Genomic DNA, 14,583 nt, shown 5'->3' with positions numbered 1-14,583 from the left:
GTAATGCTTCACATTCGAGGCATGGACTGTTTCTCACCATACCATCCGTGTCCCAATGGTCCCATAAAAGTGATGCACTTTGCTTGGCTGAGTTTATTCCAAAATTACTCCCAATGCTCATTTCCTTATAGTCAAATCCTTACCACATAGTCAAATCCTTCTAATTACCATCTAAATTAAGTTTAAGCAGTTGAAAGCCTTAACACAATGCTGAGTATGAAATAGAATTAATGGGTTTTGAATTAAGCTCCCAAAATATAAGTTCCAACAAAGCAAACATCTCTTAGAGAAAAATTGCTTGATTCTAAATTTGCCAAATTTGGCCAATTAAGCCAAATCACAAGTACATTTTTGAGTCTAATACCAAAAACAAAAACAACCTCATTTTCCCTTAAATTTTTTTCTTTTTCTTTCTTTGCTTAACCAAAAAATAGAATTAAAAGAGCCTACAAATTCAAAAGTAACCAAAATTAGCACAAGTAAAAAAAGAAAAAGAAAAAAAACAAGTCAACACTAGCACCGACTAAAGCAAATGCCGAAAGTCAGGCCCACTACGTTGATGATGATGGTGGTGATGAATCAAGTACTCATCACCGCCACCACCACCACCGTTAGCTACACCGAAAATCGAAGCTTGACTAAGAAACTGTTGATGCTGAGCTCTTTGCATCTCCTTCTGCCGCCTCAGCTCCAAAACCTTCCTGTGCGAATTAGAATGCTTCGCGGACACAAAAGTCGGGCTCGCAGCGGGTCGGTACTCTGGCACGAGCCGACCCGACTTGAACCGAACTCCGCAAGCGTTGCAAAGCGTCTTTGGGCCCATAGGCCCAGTCCTCCACTGCGGCGTCTTTTCGGAGCCACAGTGGAGACACTTCCTCCCCGAAGAAGAGGAGGAGGAGGAAGTGGTAGAGTCCATTATCATGGACTCTTTTTTCTTCGACGTCGTCGTTTTCATCGCGGCCGGTAATTGTTGCTTTTGGTCTTCTGGAGTTGTTGTTGCGAGGTGGAGGAGGCGCGTGGACCAGTCGCAGGGAGCGGCGCGTGACCGCTTGCTACGTGCTTTGCCTGGGAGAGGCGTTTCGGGCTTGAAAAACGGTGCGTTTCGTGATGGGAGAAGCGTTTCGGACGAGGATGACGATTCGGAGGCTTGGGTTTTCGAAACGGTTGTGGTTGTGGTGGCTGTGGTGGTAGTGGTGGTGGGCCCATTGAGATATTGCAAGGCCTGAAAGTCTTGTTGGGCCGAGAATGAGTCCTCCACAAAATTTGATAGCCATTCCAGCTCAGCCAAGTCGTCGTACTGTATCACAACCCAAATATATTAATTAATTAATTAGTTAGTTAATAACGATAATTGTTTAATTCAAATTATTTTTCAAATTTTAAATATTTTTTTGGCTCCGAATTTCGAAAAATGGTAATTTAAACTTTGAAGTTTTTTAAAAAGTCAAAAATTTTGAGGAATTACCGGAACGCAGAGTTCGCCGGAGAACTGAGAGTCAGCGAAGCTGCGGGAGCCAATGCAGGCGGAGAAATGAGGTCCGGAGCCGGAATTGCAGCTGTCAACGGCGGTAACGGTGGAGGAGTCGGTGGAATTGGCGGTCACATTGTCTAAGAAACCGTCGGCCATGACAGCGTCTTCGTTAGAGAAGTCCAAAAGGTCGTCGACGGTGAAGTTCTCGGTAGTCCTCTGCTTCTCCGGCGAGTACTGGCCAGCTCCTCCGGCGCCGCCAAAGTAGCCTCCCATATATATCTCCGGCACTTCCATTATATATGTATGAGTGTGAGAGAGAGAGAGAGAGAGAGAGAGAGTTGTGCTTTTTTAGAGAGAGAGAGAGTGAGAGCTGAGTGTGTATCTGAGAGAGTCAGAGAGTGAGAGTGGGAGAGGAGGGGTGGGGTTTTGAGGAGTAAAGGGGAGGGGCATAAGTGTAATTTGGACGTAATTGGAGCATCTTTCTACATGCAGAGATGTACGAATTAAATAATAGGAAGTGACTTGCAAGTTCTGTAAAGTTATTACTACTACAATTATTATTATTGATTATTTTAACTATACTCTCTTTCTAACCTTTTTTATCAAAAAAATAAATATATATATATATATACTCTCTCTTTTATTTTTTACTTTTTTTTTAGCTATTAAATTATTTAAATAACAATACAGTTATACTTTTACTTTTTTTAGTATTTCTTTTAGGATGTTTTAGTACTCTTTACTCTTTCAATTTATTTTGTGTTTTTTTTAAAGTGGGAATTAGTAACGGTACCCTCTTTTAATGAAAGTAAGTGATTAAAGATACCAAATCTAGGGGAAATCTTAATGCTTGTTTAAGTTTAATGAGTTACTAATTTAGTCTCAATTAGCCAAGTTTTCTGGGAATTACCAAGTTTATTTGCCTAATTTTTGGCCATACAAACTTGATATCACCTAAAAGACTTTCCTCTTCACATAAAAGAAGGGATAAAATTACAAAATGAAAAAATATATGTATTAATTGTGTATTTTTTAAAAAAATTAATTAATTAGCTCAATTAGTAAAAACGTTTATTATTGAATAGTAGACCTAAATTCCAACCTCACTTTCCATAAAAAATAAGAAAAAAAAAATTAAAAAATCCAACCTCATTTATAACAAAGTTATTGGTATTTTACCCTAATAATAAAGAGCAATTATATAGTATTTTCTTATCAAAAAATAAAAAGTAATTATTATAAAACGAATATCATAGGTTCAAATCTATAAGATAAAATATTGAAACCAAAAGCATTTATCATGATGCATCAAATACTTCCACTACGTTGACGAGTAATGCTACAATTACAAACTATTTGACAACATTTTCACAAATTTTTGTTATGACAAACTTTTACTGATTATCATATCATATGCGTTCACCACTAACATCATTTTTTTTTTTTTCATTTACTAATAATTACTCACCATATCAACAATTTTTTTTTTTATAAAATAATTTGTAACTCTTGCATTTTCTAAAAAAGAAATCAACAATCATTTGTCATTACAATATGCGTATGACTCATTAAATTAAGTCTTATTCTTCTAAAATTACACAATCACAACTTATTAAAGTGGTAAATTATAAGTAATAAATAATAATTACTTTCACTTAAACTTACTACTTTTTTTTTATACCATTCAGTGTCGGCCCAATCAAAATGATATACTTAAACTTTCTCATGAATCATCATACAACAAATCACACTAACCAACTTTTTTTTTTTTTGAGGAACAAATTATTCACACAAACCAAGTTTAATGAGCACACACACACACAGCCACCTGAAAAGATAGCAGCTAAAGCCACAGACACATTTCAGGGCTCTTTACTGGGGAAGGCTGTTTAGACTTTAGAGGGTGAAAACATTTTAAACTAAACAAAAGGCCAACCAAATTAATACTATCACATTACTTGTCAATTAATGAGGTGATTAAATAATTAAAATTAAGGAAAGCAAAAACCATGAATGTTGAAAATTAAAATCCTTAAGAATCAATCTCTTGCAGGTTTTTGTCGCAGTGACTATTCCAATATTGTCCAAGTTTACAGCCGGATTCCTCTGCTGCTAATAATTTTTTTTCTTGGGGTTTGTGCTTTTTTTTTTCTTCCTTGATTTTAAAATCTCTTCCCTCTGAGTTTTCCATTAGTTTAAGTCTAAATTAACTGTACTTTCTAACCCCTATTGCCCTATCATTGCTTGTTATTATATTGCCTACCCACGTTTCAGCACGATGGTTACAGCTCAACTTAACAAAAAACAACGGTCATGATGTTATCCACGTGGCCACTTTGCATAATTTTCACTTTGATTCTTACCTGCCACATAAGATAAAAAGCCAATGTAAACCCCTCTTTCCTAATTATCTTTTATTTTTTTTATAAGTAATTACTTCAGTTAGGTAAAGCATGGGTCATAGGTAATTAAGTAAGATTCTCAATCAAGGTTTCTAGTTAAGTAAAGATTAACTGAATATTAAAGTTCTTGAGTTCAAATTCAAAATTACTAGTAGGTAACATGTACAATGCACACCACCGCATGCGATAGTCATTCTACAAGAATTTAATGTTTGCGAGAGTGTGAGGGACAAATGTCGGGATTCAAGTCTTTAAAAAAAATTTCACACATATGTACACTTAGATTATGTTAAAATAGAATTTCTATATGTATTAAAAAAAAATCCACATACAATGCACAAAAAAAAAATCTATAATATGATATTTAAACATAAAATTTGATGATTATGATATTTATTAATTATTAATAATTATTTATTATAATTGTATTTGCATATGAAAATATGTATTTATACATTAGGCATTTAGTATGATAGTGCTCGTATATAAAACTATATATTTTAACACTTAAAAGAAAATATGTAATTCCAAGATTTTAGTGGAGGGTTTAAATATATAATAAAATATAAATTTAATTAAAAATATATATGATAATTATGATACGTAAACTTGTGAAATTTAGGATTCGATATTCGCCTACACCAAAAACTGATTGGTGTTTTGGTTTGATGATAAAAAGTTATCATCAGAAGCGGACGTCATAGATTAAAACTCTCTCAAAAATAAATAATAATAAAAAGCTTATGGGACAAAATTATTAAAATGTTAACAAAAAGTCAAATGTCTCATGTTTTATATAAATTTTAAATTTGTATAGGGTGCCTAAATGGCTTAGGTAGTTAAAAAAATGTGTGTGTGTGTGTGTGTGGTTTTTTTTTTTTTTTTTTTTTTTTTTTTTTTTTTTAAGAAATGTTAATTTTAAAGGGTATAATTTGAAAGAATAATTTTAAAAAATGCAAATAAGTGCATGGTAAAAATTAAAAGAGCTTTCTAGCTCAACAAGCAACTCTTGATATTTCCACTTCCCCAACTATCGAATTATCCCCCTTTTAACTCATAAAGACGTCCATGAGTAACAAAATTTTCTAAGGATTTTAAAAACACCACACAAATTGTGATTTGGAAACACGTTTTTACTCCAATTTTAAAGGTGTAATTTTCTTAGAAACATAAATTGGAACACTAAAGTTATTGTGTTTTCATTTAAAATCATTCTTTTTCTCTATGAAATAATAAATTTTAAACAGATTCTTAATCCAATTCATTAATTTTAGAATAATGTCACATTTTTTATAAAACCCAATTTCAAATTGAGCTCAAGAATAATGGCACATATTTTTCTTGTAACATATTTTCCAATGCAAATGGTTTAAATATTAAGCATATGCACTGATGAACTTCATCGCAATTATTAAGGCATGGTTCTTTGGAATTCATTGTTTTCATCAATTAAAAAAATCATTGTTAAGGTTTTTGTAACTCAATGACATAACTTTCTCTTTACTTTGAAAATCAATGTTCAAATCCCTTACTCATTGCTCTTTAGAATTATAAATAAATAAACCAATAATTGAATGATGAGCTTCTCTAGTAGACTAGTAGTCATTACTCATTATAAGATTTTTTTTTCCCCTATTTTTGTTTGTTTAGTTAATATCAAATAACATATATCTCTAAATTCTAATTTCACACAAGAGGAAATAGTACAACGTGGTTGTTCTCAATAAATATCTAATAATTTTTCACAACACACATATCAAAATAATGATGGCATGTAATTTTTTTTTTCTTTTCATAATTCATTAATGGCAACAATTCCAAAAAAAATAAAAAATAAAAAATAAAGCAAACAATGCGATCAAATCATAAGACTCTTGACAATCATTTCTTAAATTTGGTAACTAAAAGAAAAGAAAAATTCAATGTATGTGGACTTTTTTTTCTCGGGGTACCAGTGTCTCTGTGTGGCACTTAGGCCACAAACTGAGTCAGATGGCCCGAGTCATTCTACACCAATCCCCATTAACATTGGTAAATGGATTATCTTTAAAAAAAAATATATAGGTAAATGGATAAGGTCCGGTTTCGGTTACAGTTAAATGTCAACATAATAATACTTACATTTTTAACTAACTATAACTAATGTTTACCTTTTTATTTTATTTTATACAGTAAATAAATTTGTTTACTATTATTTTAACTCTTTGGTTCTTTTTACTTTGCTTAAACTTTTAATATAAGGGTGGGGGTGGGGTCCGAGGAGCACGTGAGAAAGTTGGAGTAGTGTCAGCAAACATGTGAGAGGTCTTTAAGGTCGGGGGGGGTGTTCAAAAGCCAACCCATTGGTCTGGTCAAATTCCACGTGGCTAGAATCTATTATTCTATTCACGGTTACTCACCACCCTTCCTTCTTTCCTTCCTTCCGGACGGTGCTCCTGCTCCCCTCCCTCTCCCACACGTGCGTCGTGCTTATCATGTCTACACTCACTAACATGATAGCACGTGCAAGTGTGTCACGTGGATGGCACGCACCGCTCTTGCCTCTTGCCTTCTACGTCTCTCCACCTCTTTTTTTTATTTTTTATTTTTTATTATACGGCTATTTTTTTACTCCCTGTAGTTGGTGAAAAGGTTATAGTTTTTTTTTTTTTTTTTTTTTGGGGTGAAAGACACTAATGGCAACAAAGGGATCAATAGATGTAATCTATAACCCTACATGTTATGTACACTCTCTCGTTGATGAATCAATTGAAGAATCTTGAGAATTACAAGCCCTACTTGAAAACCATTTTTAACAATGTTGTAAGCCTCCTCATGAATCTCAACTTTATATTTTATTATTAGTGTTGTTTTTAATTGCCTTGCAAGTTTTATTATCATTTTGATCTATATTTAAGTTTACTAAATCATTCATGTTCCACCAATGGTGTCTAATAATAGTTTAATTTTGCATATTTATATCATTATAAGAAAATATTATCATACTTATAGTTGGTTTTGGAATAATGTTGAATAATTAATTTTGTGCTTAATTGAATTTTAATGCATGAATTTTTCTTTTGTTGGATAATGAAATTAAATAAGTGGATTTGTGCAAAGAAGAAAGCTAATGGACTTTACTTTTACAAGGGCCATGACGGAGTCAAAGAAGGCCAACCCAATTAAATTTCAAGTCCAATTGGAGCAAGAAATCAAAGAAAATTTGCACTGAATCCAAGTCCAATTCGGATTAGGATTCCAGCATGTGCACCAGTTAATATTTGGAGCATAACTTTCGGCTTAGATGTCCAATTGAGAAGTCTGAGATGTTTCAAGTTAGGCTGGAAAGCTAACTTAAAGGCTACAACTTTGTAATTTACCAAAAGTTATTCTGAAGTTAAATGGGTCAAAACGTCAGTTAAGTGAAGCATGAAAACTTGAAGTTAGGCTTTTCTCAAACTTGAGCCAAGCTTGAGCATTTGATTTTTATTGACAAGTCAAGCTCAAATACGCACTACTCGACAAAACTTGGCTCGTTTACAACCATACGCAGACATATGGAGTGAGCAAGTCATTTTGGGCCGGTCCATGGATCATGTCTACATGTTATCTGACTAATGTTTTAACCCAAGCATTAATAGGTCCTCTCACCCAACTCCCAGCCAAACGACAGCGAACCTAATTGATTTTGCTATCAGAGTATTTTGAGTCAGGTGACATTTTTTTGGTTTTTCCTGGCTTAAAATCTACCTCATTTGTGATAAAAATAAATAAATAAGTACAAGGACAATACAAATTTTAATCTAAAAAAAAATCTAAAATTTATGAGTTTCATATCAATAGGTGGGTATCTAACAATAGCTGTGCTCAGACCATGTCTCTGGAATCTGACAATTTTTTTTGCTAACGAATCTGACAAATGTTTCAGCCTTTCAGGCACCTGGTTTCTTGAAACCAAATCCCAAAATCTAGGTTCTAACATATATAGTCCGTTTGGTATTGTTTAATTATTATAAAAATATGTATGAGTGAAAAAATATTGTGAAAATACATGTTGTAAATAACGATTTTTGAAAGCAGTAGTAATTCCGGATACTGCACAGGAGATTGCGATCCTGTCAAAAAAATATACATATATCCTCATATGGATTCATCATGTCTTTCAATAATAGCTCTCTACAAACTACAGCCCTTTTGGGTGTTACATTATCATATATCTGAATATAACGATTTTCGAATCTTTTTACTCTGTCTTTGGATCACCATGTCCAAAAGTAAACCAACCCCTTGGACGGCTACAAAAAACACCATCAGATTACTACTATATATACTTTAAGGTGCTGATCTTTAGGAAGCGCGACTTAACTCGTTTTCTACTTAGAAAAACCAAAAAATAAACAAAACAAAACAAAAATAAAAACAAACCAATCATTTTTGCAACATCTTAGTTCTACAAGTAGTACAATGATATAAACATCTATTAACACCTAAAGCAATGCACAATGCATCACTCAGTTGACCAGTTCCCGAGTCCAAGCACATTAGCACTCAAAGAGAGGGAATTACTTTTTTGATAAGAAATGAGGGATGTCTATCATGTCGTTATCCTATCAATACTAATATTTGGGGGAAGCAACTTTCATGCTCATATGTAATCTCAACATGAACACCCGTATCATTGAAGGTGATGATGGTATCGTGGTAAGGTTTGACTACCTTTCACAAATGAAGAAATATTGCTGACAAGATGAACTTAAAAGATAGTTAAGTGCTGCTCCAAATCACCTTTGTGCATCATCATCATATTGTTACAAAACAAACCATAAATTCTACTCCTCCTTGTATGGGCATCTGGTAATCCATTTAACATCAACATTCTAAGATCTTTTTTTAATGTAGCTTGTCTAATCCCCAATCATAATCTTTTCTTTAACTAAAAATACAAAAGTAAGAGAAGAGGATTCGAACCTTGGATATCTCCGTTTGAAACCGTAGTAGTCCCCCAGAGTCAACACTTGCATTGGTAATGTTTTTGACAGTTTTGTATACAGCATTACTTGCCTCATAAAAGAAATGCCAGCGCATCAAACAAGACTCCAACAAAATTGGATTGCCATTAATTCCTTGGGCTAGCAAGAAGTGCACAATTTCTGAGTCTCAATACTTGAGAAACACATGCAGTCCAACTCAGATATTCCCACTGACTGCATAAGCATCAATACCTTTCCCCTCCTTAGCAAAAGAGGGCAAAAGCTTCAGTTGCTTCTGCCCTGTAAGAAGCTTCAATACTTTTATAGTCCTTTACAATGTACAACTTAAAAGGCAGACATTTTTCCACCATTTTGAGGATCAAATTTCCTATTATTTATTTCAAATCCATTTCATTTGTATACGAAGAATCAGCTTGCTTCACAGATCACAGCAATGCTCAAGCTATTCAGAGGCATGTGCTATATGTTACACATGCATGACAGTAATCAAGTGCATTGAAATGAATGGTTACTGACAGATGCTACAATGACTTCATCACTTCAGTCTCTTTTAAGGGTAAAGGGACACCAGTCAACCACAGGAAAAACCCTAAATTACATTCTGTAGATATCCAAAAAAAAAAAAGGAACTCTTAACTCATCATATAATTTGAACCCAACAAAGCGCCCCCCCCCAACACACAATCTCCAAAAAAAAAAAACCACACACTTCAGCTCAATGAAAAAGGATGGGAAAATAACATTTGGGTGGATTCTAGGTGTAATCATATAAAGACATGTATTTATTTTAATTAATCAGCAAACGGTCCCAATCATAAATGGTAAATGGTAGATTAGCAGAAAAATAACTGAATGACAAAATTTCAGAACTGATATTAGAAGTCCACCATGACCAAACATCAAAAATTTCAAGAGAATTCCCACAAACTACAATCAGCAATCGTATCTGGCAAGTTTAGGCATTTGGTATAATCTCCGAATTTTGAATCTTTCACAATATTAAGCAAGGTACTAAGATACAAGAAAATGTAAACAAATAGTAAGTCCTAATACATGTAAATCAAAAAGATTCAGAAAGGAATCCAGTACTTTTAGGAGCTAACCGTTTAACAGACACAAAGAATAGGATTCTAAGGCTCAACCGTAGTCACCTGTTGCCACTCCCCATCTACAGCCTCCTTCCACAATGTAACATTGTCGTTTCCATCAGCAACAGCCAATATGTTTCCTGTCAGCGACCAGGAGACCCTCCAAACAGGAGTCTTGAAATCATTCAAAACCTTGCCTTCCCATTGATCACCCTCCTTGGCCACAACCCATATGATGACTTTTCCATCCTGTGAGGCACTTGCAATTGTAGATTTTGGAAGTCCCAAGTTAGGTGCCCAGGCAACATCACGAACCCAATCTGTATGCATCTGAAGAGCTGGAAAGCAGTCCATCTTCCAGGTCCCATTATACAGCTTCCACACCTTCACAGTATTATCACAACCACCTGAGCAGAGCTTCTGAACAGGATCAAGCAAGCCAGAACCAACAAGAGCCCCAGGTGCTGTTGAGGGAGCCCATGACACAGAAGTGACACCAACTGGGTGAGCCTGGTCGATCCTTGCAGTGTCCCAACCACCATCTGGTCTTGCAGTGAATACTGAGATATTCCCATCAGAGGAACCACATGCCAAACAAAGTCCCACTTCATGAGGAGCCCAAGCAATGGAATTGACGGATGACTTGTGGTCATTGAAGACATGAGCTTGAGCCCACTCATTTGGATTACCCTCCTTCCATATTACCACTTGCCCATCATAAGAACACGAAGCAAGTAAAGACCCGAATTTTGGGTGAGCCCATACCACTTGCCAAACAGGTCCTTGGTGACCAGTTAACGTCGCAAGATGCTGAGATGCTCCATTGCTCACCCCAATTATCTTAATGGAGTGGTCTGATGAGGCCGTGGCAACACGCTTACCATAGTAATCCATCGCCACATCATGGACCACGTCTTGGTGACCAGTTTCAATCTTTTGCGAAGGCATTTTCTACCGTTTAACACACTTTAATCCACTGCTCAGAACAAAAGAAGTAAACCTAAATTACAACAGATTCATCCTCCAATTGATTTTTTGCACATAAATTCCAATCCTTCAAAACGTGAAATCATCTAAAATTTTAAACATAACCCACCATTTGTTTGCTAAGAAAGTGCAAGAACATGATAAACAAACTCAATAAAAACCTCAAAATTCTACGTCTTTCCTCAAATCCTAAAAAACCCGAAAATTGAATAAATTACATGAGCTACCCATTATTTCTAAGCTAACAAATAATAGAAATATGATCTCAAAGTTTCAGTTTCTCTTCTATTACTACCTTTTTCCCAGCTACCAGATGGGAATAGAATTTGTTCAAAAAGCTCATGAATTCAGATCTGATAGTAATAGAAATTTGAACACTTTGTCTTAGATCTCAGATTGCTGAATTAGGGTCAGATATAACGAAGCAAAATCGATCTAATTTCGCAAAAATCTTAAAAAATAACAAAAATAACAAACTAAATTTCGAGCATAGACACATGAGTTTCATACAATTGATCGATCTGATAGAACCCAGAAAAACAATATTAACGTAATATAACGACATATATATAAAAAAAAGAGATAGGTGTTTTTGATTGATGAGAAATGAGAAAAGAGAAGCGGACCTGTTGGGAAAAGAAACGATCAGAGCGACTTTGCTTGTTTCTCTGCTGCTGTGAAAATGAGTAGAAAGAAAGAAAGCAAGGAAGGAGAGGCCTATTTCAGTTTCTTCAATTCTCAATGTGGGACGAAACGAAACGCCAGTGTGTTTTAATAGAGATGGCCCAATCAAAATAAGACATGTCATTTTAGAATGCCAAGTAGACCTTTTTTTTAAGCCAACTCAATTATTATCATGTGAGTAAATGCTACATTCACAAATTATTTTACAACTTTTTTTATAAAACGTTGATGTGACAAATTCTTACCCGTATTCAATGGCCCAAGTTGCTTAAATGTAAGCTTAAACATGAACAATTTTCTCTCTCCCTTATAGGAGTATTTCTCTCTCGGAAGATGCGAGCTCTCTTTCTCCAGTAGATTCAGCTATAGGAGATATATCTTGGATTACTCTTCCCACTGAGGAGAATCCACACAATATTAGAATGGAACAAAGAATCGTTGAAAGCCTACAGAATCTACAACTTAAAAATGAGGAGGAAGAAGATATCCCTATATCAACCACGAGTAAACCAAAGCTACTTGAGGAATGTTCGCTAAGCTTATTTAGGCATCTACTATCAGATCGATAGCCAAATCTAGGAGCTCTCAAGAGTACATTGAGATTGGCATGGAAGATGGGTTCGGATTTAAGAATAGTTGAGGTGGGGAATAACATTCTACAATTTAAGTTCAGCTCAAGGTACCGAATGGAGTGGGTTGAAAAAAGTGGACCTTGGAATTTTGAGAACAACCTCCTCCTTCTTTGCCGATGGAGGAAATGACTATCTTCAGCTAACATCAGTTTCACCCACTCACCCTTTTGGGTTTAGGTATGGGTTTGCCCTTTGAGAATATGATTGAGGCAGTTGGTAAGGTGATTGGAAATAAAATTGGTCAAGTGGTTGAGGTAGATAAACGGTCCTGGCAAGATGACCAAGCCAAGTTCATGCGGATTAAGGTAGAACTACCTATTGACAAACCTCTAAGGAGATGGGGGCACATCACTAATGTGGAAGGAGGAAGATGTTGGGTTACTTTTAAGTACAAACGACTACCAATGTTTTGCTTCAATTGTGGAATACTTGGGCATGACAATAGGCATTGCCATGAAAGCTTGGAATGGCAATGGACAAACCCTCAGTATGGTGAATGGCTTAAAGCAGGGAATGCAATCAAAGGAGGATCGGATAGGATGAGGCCATCAACTAGTAAAGGCCATGAGTCTAGTGAAGATGAGAATAACAGAGGAAGGTTTCAGACGGAGCCGAGAAAGATCGAAAATTTAAATTCAATTCAAAATCAAACTGGAGGTAGGGAAACCAAGATGCAGAAGGAAAGTTAGAACAGTGGTAATGCAGACACAGAGATGTCAGATTCTCTATCAACAGACAACCCGGAAAGATGGGATAGTAAAGAAAAAGAGGGGTGAGAATCGAGGCAAAAGGATGGAAAATCTAAAGGTGAAATGGGAACTAAACAGGTTCTGGTCAGAAAGTTGTTCAAGATGAACGAAGATGCACTATCAAGTGTGGGCCAAAGTCAGAAGCCCAATGAAGAAGCACAGGACGTAACCAGCCCAAATAAAAGCAAGTTAAAGACCAAAGAGGATAAGGTATGTAATATCTCTAACTTAGACTCAGTAAAAGATAAGAAAGCCCAAAGTAAAGGAAAGTGGAGAAAGATAGCTAGGGAAATGGGTAAGGCCCAAAATCAAATGTCATTAACCCAAACCCCTTCAATAGGCACAAAAAGGGAGGAAAGACCAGAGGATGTTAAAGACCTATATGAGAGGCCTCTGAAACATATGTGTGAAGTGCATACTCTTGATGATGATCAGATTAATGAGCTATTGGCGGTGGCTACTGTGCAGCACCGCCAGTAGTAATGAAGGCCTTAAGCTGGAACTACCGGGGGCTTAGGAACCCTCGAACAGTTAACGCACTGTGAGAAATTAAGCAATGCTGGGATCCCGATATAGTCTTCTTAATGGAGACTAAATTGCATAAGAAAAATATAAGGCGAGCAAAAGAGAAGACTGGCTTTGTTTTTGGTTTAATGGTGCCAAATCTAAGAATTGTAGCGGCATGGCGATGCTATGGAAGAAAGAAACCAAGCTGGAAATTATGGGATATGTTGGAAATTTCATTGATGCAATAGTCATTGATGAACCTTCAAATTTCAAATGGAGAATTACCGGCTTTTATGGACATCCTGAAACGCAGAGGAGGAAGGAGTCATGGGACCAACTCAAAGCATTAAATAGAAGGTATCAACAACCATGGTTATGCCTTAGAGATTTTAACGAGATACTTTTGATGGGTGAAAAAATGGGAGGAGCACGAAGAACCCAAAGGCAAATGGAAGGGTTTAGATCAGCTGTCAATGCTTGTAGCTTCAAAGACCTGGGGTTCATTGGCCCTAAGTTCACATGGTGCAACATGTAAGAAAGGGATGACAGAGTGTATCTAAGGCTAGACAAAGCTTTTGCAATGCAAGGTTGGACCAATAATTACAATGAGGCTAGAGTTCACCATATTGTGGATTCAACCTCAGATCATTTTGCTTTACTAATTTAGGATTATGTTGCTTACCAACAGCCCAGAAGGAAGAAGTTTCATTTTGAGGCGATATGGATGAAAAAGGAAGAATGTAGGGATATTATTGAGGTTACCTGGAGGAATAGTACAAACCAAAATAACCCTAGAGGTATGGCAGAGAGACTAAACCAGTGTGCATCAGAGCTTAGTAGATGGAATATGTCCACCTTTGGGCGGGTACCAAAGCAGATTCAGATAAAAAAGAAAGCTCTAAGTGATATGGTTGCGATAAATAGAAAAGGAAGCTTGGGAGGAGAAATCAACCAGTTAAGAAAAGAGATCAATGACCTCTTTGACAATGAGGAAATTATGTGGCAGCAAAGGGCTAAAATTCAATGGTTTGGATTAGGAGATAGAAATACAAAAATTATTCACTCTAAGGCATCAGAGAGAAAAAAGAAAAAT

At 35.7% G+C, this 14,583-nt stretch overlaps 2 protein-coding genes across 2 annotated transcripts; both read right to left on the bottom strand.

Moving 5' to 3' along the window:
* Positions 1-211: 211 nt before the first annotated feature.
* LOC126725382 (GATA transcription factor 9-like) lies at positions 212-1,873 on the bottom strand. Its single transcript, XM_050430083.1, has 2 exons — positions 1,466-1,873; positions 212-1,297 (listed from the first exon to the last, which is right to left on the bottom strand). Exons 1-2 carry the CDS (start codon positions 1,763-1,765, stop codon positions 524-526), a joined length of 1,074 nt encoding a protein of 357 aa, XP_050286040.1. The 5' UTR covers positions 1,766-1,873; the 3' UTR covers positions 212-523.
* Positions 1,874-9,696: 7,823 nt separating this feature from the next.
* Positions 9,697-11,713, bottom strand: LOC126725381 (protein transport protein SEC13 homolog B-like). Its single transcript, XM_050430082.1, has 2 exons — positions 11,545-11,713; positions 9,697-10,907 (listed from the first exon to the last, which is right to left on the bottom strand). The coding sequence occupies exon 2, from the start codon at positions 10,877-10,879 to the stop codon at positions 9,974-9,976; it is 906 nt and encodes a 301-aa protein (XP_050286039.1). The 5' UTR covers positions 10,880-10,907; positions 11,545-11,713; the 3' UTR covers positions 9,697-9,973.
* Between the last annotated feature and the right edge of the window lie 2,870 nt (positions 11,714-14,583).

Source organism: Quercus robur, chromosome 5 (assembly GCF_932294415.1).
Source record: "Quercus robur chromosome 5, dhQueRobu3.1, whole genome shotgun sequence".
Classification (NCBI taxonomy): domain Eukaryota; kingdom Viridiplantae; phylum Streptophyta; class Magnoliopsida; order Fagales; family Fagaceae; genus Quercus; species Quercus robur.
This window is presented reverse-complemented; position numbering and strand designations above follow the sequence as displayed.

Excerpts from the sequence above, each read along its gene's own strand:
- LOC126725382 (XM_050430083.1), bottom strand. The coding sequence starts at position 1,765 with ATGGAAGTGCCGGAGATATATATGGGAGGCTACTTTGGCGGCGCCGGA. Across the intron at positions 1,298-1,465 it reads CCGGCGAACTCTGCGTTCCG|TACGACGACTTGGCTGAGCT; the intron begins GTAATTCCTCAA and ends GTTGTGATACAG.
- LOC126725381 (XM_050430082.1), bottom strand. The coding sequence starts at position 10,879 with ATGCCTTCGCAAAAGATTGAAACTGGTCACCAAGACGTGGTCCATGAT.